The following is a 6,840-nucleotide window of genomic DNA, read 5'->3' as shown; positions in this document are numbered from 1 at the left end:
AAACCTTATCAGTTGAGCTGATAATGTTTGCTTAGAGAGGGACATAGAGAGCTTGACATTTTTTAAATGTCGGAAATGTGTGTATGTGCGTTGTTGCTGTTGTTGTTGTTTACTTTATGACATCAAAGTAATTTATTACCATATGCCAGGCTCCTTTTCTCCCAGAAAATGAATATCTTCAGTAATAATAATATTATTATGTAATATGTATTATGTAATATCATTTTGACGTTTTATAGTACGTACACATCAATGCAATCCAACATATATTTAAATCTGTGCTCAGGTATTTCATAGTTAGATCCTATCATACAACATCAGATTAAATGTCTGGCGTCCTATTTTTAATCTAAACAAATGAGGTAATTAATCCAAGTAATGATTTAATCCGATTCTCTTCACTGTAATCATGAAATGATCATAAACAATACCTTTTTTATTTTCTATTGGTTGATTGGACGACACGAGCAGATCCTGCTGTGTTTATTTTTGTTACAATCAGGGGAATTCTGCCAAATCAACATATTGAATACGGCAGTTGGCTTGGACTCAAGAGTCACTGCCCTTTGTTCAAATTCAGTATTTTGCATTCCATGTCCTTTATAAGATTATTTTTTCATAATAAATGACAGTCTGGTTATGGCTGTACATGTATTCAACGTGTCATGTCTATGTTATTACAGTGTTTCGTGTGTTTAATTGAGGAGGCTTCGTCCTGGTTTTTAAAGGGTCTACTGTCGTCCTGTAGTTCTCGTCCACTGTAGCCCGACCTAAACCGAACAACGCCGAACCATTCCGACCAATGGCAAGGCACAACCCGATGATTGACGTGACAGCCCGCCAACCGAAACTCTCGGTGGAGAAACGTTCAGACCTCCCCCGTGCTGTAGTCGAGGGGCGATTGTTTTGGTAAGTTGAGAGAGAAAAAAAGTTCATTGAAATCTTTCCAATGAATCGTTAACGTGTGACAGGGTGAAAGTGACGGCGTGAACCCCCAGTGACGGCTTGTGTTACTTCGTTAAAACGGTGGGCGAAGTGTCCGAAGTTTGGGTCCGTGTTTTTGTTGACGTTTTTCGGGTTGTAACCGCTTACGCAAGACGCGCAGTATTGTCGCATTGGGACAGGATTTGCTTTGTTAAAACTCGAATTGACGTTGTGAGTGTTTTCGACGCCAGAACGGCGAACGTTGACGTCCGCCGTTGACGCAACCGTGATATTGTCGACGTGTTTAATCGCTTTTGTTTCCTGACTGTCATACTTTCACATTAGTGTTGTTCGAGAACCGACGAGTGTCATCGTTATCCCTTTTAAGTACAACAACCGTCGTGTCACGTTCGAACGTATCGTTCGCTTCGGGACGTGTTCACTCGATTTTTTGACCACATATTTCCAAAGAATTGTCTTTCGATTGTAAGCGTCGAATGAATGGACTCCTATCGCGCATGCGCGACTACATTAAAGTTTATAAACAAGGCCTGCTGCGTGCGCAGCTCGAAATGACACGATTGCTAAATTCTGAAAACACCGAATGTATGAATCATCACATGAGTTGGTTCAGGCAATAAGTCAGTTATTACTCACTAAACATTTTGTGTAAATGAATTGTTCTCACAAAATGTTTCAGGTTGGCTGTGCAGATCTGTGACGTTCATTCTGTGTGTGTGTGTGTGTGTGTGTGTGTGTGTGTGTGTGTGTGTGTGTGTGTGTGTGTGTGTGCGCATGTGTGGGCCTGCACAAATGCCTCTGACAGCACCTGGAGGAGAGCATTAAACATTGTTCCTGTCCCATAGTGGTGTGGGAGGTGGTGAACCCAAACCAAGCAGCCAGTGAGACCAGAAGACCAGGGTTCTTCAGTCAGTCTCCCCCCACCCAGGTATCAACCGTGCAGAGGAAACACTAGTCTAAAGGCTCTGTCTCATCGCTAGTTAACAGGGATCTGTTTGGTCATTCGCTGAGTTTATTACCGTAAATCAGCATCTGTTAACCAGGGGGAAAAAACATAATTTACATTAACTTTTACGTATAATCTGTAAGGTTTTAGCATTTCTTCTTTCCTCGCGGTTTCTGGAGGGTGTGAGCATGAGTGTGACACCCTGGGGTGGGTTTAGGGTCAGGGTTTACCCTGTCTGCGTATATATCATGTTCTACCAGTCGAGTCACCTCTTGGGGTATTTGCTCTGGACAGCAGGAGAGAAGATGGACACGGCCGTGAACCAATCAGACGGCCTGCTCCTCTCTGAGGAACGCCTCCTTCCCACCAGTGACAGCCATATGGAGTATGGTATGTAAAAAACAGCTGCAGGGGAGAAGCCTTGTTATAGTGCGACTTGGAAGGAGACCGGCAGGTTTCCTTAGGGTAATATAGGGTGAACTGAACTGTGTGGGTAATATAGGGTGAACTGAACTCTGGGTAATATAGGGTGAACTGAACTCTGGGTAATATAGGGTGAGCTGAACTCTGGGTAACATAGGGTGAACTGAACTCTGGGTAATATAGGGTGAACTGAACTCTGGGTAATATAGGGTGAACTGAACTCTGGGTAACATAGGGTGAACTGAACTCTGGGTAACATAGGGTGAACTGAACTCTGGGTAACATAGGGTGAACTGAACTCTGGGTAACATAGGGTGAACTGAACTGTAGGTATTATACAGTGAACTGAACTGTAGGTAATATAGGGTTAACTAAGGCAAGAGGTGATCCTATCCCTCATAGATATTCAATAAGCGTTTTCTATTTTATTATATTCTGTGTGCTATTCTGGTCAAATCTTTTATCACATAATATACCTGAAATTCCGCTTACCAAAATGATAATATTGTAATACCTCTATTCAGGAATACCTTTTAGCATTTTCTATTATTTAGATTATGAGCAGGGGGGTTAGGCACCTTGCCTGGGCATCTCAAACCCAGTACTTTTCGGCAGGGAGTCGAAACGACATACCTTCTACGTCAGGGGTACCCTACACCTGTCAGTCAAATCCATGACCGTAAACTACGCAAAACCAGTTCATGAGAACATCTCCTCCTTGAGACATAAAGGAACCCCCAAGTATGTTACTGATGGGTCTATGATGGGGGAATCATGAGATCTACGAGGAAGCATCTTATCCTCCATGTTTGTAGTTCACAAACCACCTGTTTGTAGTCCATTGGTTGTGGTGTCTCCTTCAGACGACCTCCCGGCCCTGCAGGAGGTGCAGGCTGAGGGCCTGACGGAGACGCCGGCCTATCAGGTGGAGGGGGGCGTGTCCCACCTGGAGAGGGAGAACAGGACGTACTCCGGCCCCCCGGACACACACTGGCTGACCCAGCTGGCCCACATCGCCACGGGGCCCCAGAGTCCACTGCTGCAGGGGCCCCCGCGGTACACACACACGCACGCACACACGCACACACACACACACACACACACACACACACACACACACACACACACACACACACACACACACACACACACACACACACACACACACACACACACACACACACACACACACACACACACACACACACACGTAATGACACACACACACACACACACACACGTAATGACACACACACACACACACACACACGTAATGACACACACACACACACCCACGTAATCACACACACACATAATGACACACACAGACGTAATGATGCGCACACACACACACACACACACACACACACACGTAATGACGTACACAAACACACGTAATGACACACAGACACACACACACACACACAGATACACACCCACGTAATGACACACACACACACACACATACACACCCGTAATGACGCACACAAACACACGTAATGACACACACACACACACCCACACACACTCTTATCACTTCTACTGCCAGCAGGGCAGGGCCCGGTGTCAGTGCTCGGATGCTGATACCAGTGCTAGTACCTGTTAGCATACTCTAGAACACACCATCACAATATCTCTTGTGTCTCCTCCTCTCCCCCCAGCCCGCCGCCCCTGCGCGTCTTCGCCACCAGCTGTGGCCTCCATTCCTATGCCAGACCTCCTCCTCCTACTCCTCCTACTCCTCCTAGTCCTCCTCCTCCTCCCTCCTCTCCTTCTCCTCGGGCCAGCAGCCACCCTGCGCCCCCTGCAGGCCGGGGCAGGGGCCGCAGGCGCACCAGGGTGAGAGGCACACCACTACTCTAGTGCTGCTACTACCTAGTACTACTGCTAGTACTACTACCATAACTACTCTCTATTACCACCACCACTACCACTACTACTACTACCACTACTACTACTAGTACCATAACTACTCTCTATTAACACCACCACTACCACTACTACTATGTACTACTACTACCACTACTACCATAACTACTCTCTATTACCACCACCACCACTACTATGTACTACTACTACCACTACTACTACTAGTACCATAACTACTCTCTATTACCACCACCACTACTACTATGTACTACTACTACCACTACTACTACTAGTACCATAACTACTCTCTATTACCACCACTACTACTACTACTACTACTACCACTACTACTAGTACCATAACTACTCTCTATTACCACCACCACTACCACTACTTCTATGTACTACTACTACTAGTACCATAACTACTCTCTATTACCACCACTACTACTACGTACTACGTAGTAGTACTACTACTACCACTACTACTACCAGTACTACTACTACGTACTAGTACTACTACTGCTTGTACTACTACCATTACTACTCTCTTGGTGGTTTATGAGGTCTTGTATGTCCCCATAGTGCAGCTCTGTTTGTGGTTTATGAGGTCTTCTATGTCCCCATAGAGAAGCTGTGTGTGTGGTTTATGAGGTATTGTAGGTCCCCACAGAGAAGCTGTGTGTGTGGTTTATGAGGTCTTGTAGGTCCCCATAGAGAAGCTGTGTGTGTGGTTTATGAGGTCTTGTAGGTCCCCATAGAGAAGCGGTGTTAGTGGTTTATGAGGTCTTGTAGGTCCCCATAGAGAAGCTGTGGTTGTGGTTTATGAGGTCTTGTCTGTCCCCCCCCATAGAAAAGCAGCGAGGTGTCCACCCGCTCCACGCCGTCCGACGATGAGGACATGGGCTGGAGCCACTCCTGGCCTCCGACCGCGTGGCACTGTTTCCTTAAAGGTACAGGCACTCCCAAGAAAATCCACTTTAACCCGATGTTAACCGCGCCCACAATCACATGTTGGGCCTAACGTAGAGGACAAATTACAAATGCTGACAAGTCAATAATAAGTCAATAATGTTTCTAATTATACAAAAACAATTAAAATGTTATTTGTCTCAATAAAGCTGTGTTCAGGCGTTCAAAAGGCCTTGGGTACGCTACGCAGCACATGAGCAGCAGTGCCTCTGAGTGCCCCGTGTGTGTGTGTGTGTCCGGGGGTGGGGGGGGGGGGGGGGGGGTTTAAAAGCAGCCCCGGTATAAATACCCTGAAGGGTCGGGCCGTAGTGACGGGTGTTGTGTGGTCAGGATCCCGGGTCCGGTTCCACAGCGGGCCCCGGGCGGGCTGGCAGGACGTGGAGGAGCTGGTCTCTGCCGAGGACGACTCCGGGCTCCAGGAGAAGGGGGGCTCGCTGAAGGTACGTGGCGGTTTGTATACCCACCAGAAATGGGTTTCGTAGGTCTATGGATTATCCAATCGTCAGCCTCATGGCATTATTGCTTAAGTCCTATTTTAAGGTTGTAATCTTGTGTTTAGCGTCAAAAATGCCCGGGGCAAATGGATGACTATGAGGCAGATAGTGATTATGGAATGAAAAAAGGACTCTGATTGGTTCTGGATACAGCCAATGAGGCGCAGGGAATCATCAGTTGATTAGAGCGAAGAGTAGAGTTAGAGGTGAGAGTAGAGGTGCGATTTCACAATTTCGGCAAAATATGACTTAGGCAATTATGCTTTGAGTCTAAGGCAATATAATATAATCAGAATGTAATTATAATAATATGAATCTCTGTAGATGGATGGATAACACATATTTTCACATCATCCAATAATGTATTGTGTAGGTCTATGTATTTGATAATGTAGTACTGCTGATATGACCATGTGTGGTGTATGTATTTGATAATGTAGTACTGATGATATGACCATGTGTTGTGTATGTATTTGATAATGTAGTACTGCTGATATGACCATGTGTTGTGTATGTATGTTATAATGTAGTACTGATGATATGACCATGTGTTGTGTACGTATTTGATAATGTAGTACTGATGATATGACCCATGTGTGGTGTAGGTGTACGGGTCGGACGGTCTGCGCCTAACGGAGCACTCGGAGGTCATCTCCTCCAACCAATCCGTCCTGCAGCTGACCTTTGACCCCGGTGCATTCGGACACACCCCCCTGACGGCCCACTGTCCCCTGGACCACCCCTTCTACGTCAAACACAAAGGTGTGTGTGTGTGTGTGTGTGGTAAAGATTTAATCTAAGGCTGTATCACACACCCATCTCTGTCAATGTTCTCTCTCTCTCTCTCTCTCGCTCTCTCTCTCTCGCTCTCTCTCGCTCTCTCTCTCTCAGGGTGGGCCTCGTTCTACCCCAGCCTGACCGTGGTGCATTATGGGATACCGTGCTACGAGGTGGAGCGGGGGGACGTCTGTCTGCCTCCGGGGCACCGCGACGCCGTGCGGACGGACGCCTCGCTGGTCTTCAACACGTTCAGGAGGTCAGCCCCCCTGCAGAGACTTACAAAATAAAAGTCTGTAGGACACGTGGTTACAAAATAAAAGTCTGCAGGACACGTGGTTACAAAATAAAAGTCTGCAGGACGCGTGGTCACAAAATAAAAGTCTGTAGGACGCGTGGTTACAAAATAAAAGTC

General features: G+C 46.4%; 1 protein-coding gene across 6 annotated transcripts in view; it reads left to right on the top strand.

Annotated features, from left to right (window-relative positions):
* The first annotated feature begins 876 nt into the window (after nt 1-876).
* Nucleotides 877-6,840, top strand: part of LOC311370821 (HMG box-containing protein 1-like) — a 10,663-nt gene continuing 4,699 nt past the window's right edge. The window contains exons 1-9 of one of the 6 annotated variants that reach the window (XM_084489125.1): nt 877-909; nt 1,751-1,873; nt 2,189-2,281; nt 3,178-3,370; nt 3,976-4,153; nt 5,036-5,135; nt 5,485-5,594; nt 6,254-6,410; nt 6,540-6,684. In XM_084489125.1, the coding sequence (XP_084345251.1) occupies nt 2,197-2,281; nt 3,178-3,370; nt 3,976-4,153; nt 5,036-5,135; nt 5,485-5,594; nt 6,254-6,410; nt 6,540-6,684 (968 nt within the window). In that variant the 5' untranslated portion in view covers nt 877-909; nt 1,751-1,873; nt 2,189-2,196. Of the gene's footprint in view, nt 910-983; nt 1,027-1,550; nt 1,566-1,750; nt 1,874-2,185; nt 2,282-3,177; nt 3,371-3,975; nt 4,154-5,035; nt 5,136-5,484; nt 5,595-6,253; nt 6,411-6,539; nt 6,685-6,840 lie in introns of those variants that run through there. The other 5 variants (XM_084489120.1, XM_084489122.1, XM_084489121.1 and 2 more) reach the window with 5 other exon arrangements.

Source organism: Micromesistius poutassou (assembly GCF_964030765.1).
Source record: "Micromesistius poutassou genome assembly, contig: SCAFFOLD_5300, whole genome shotgun sequence".
Classification (NCBI taxonomy): domain Eukaryota; kingdom Metazoa; phylum Chordata; class Actinopteri; order Gadiformes; family Gadidae; genus Micromesistius; species Micromesistius poutassou.
This window is presented reverse-complemented; position numbering and strand designations above follow the sequence as displayed.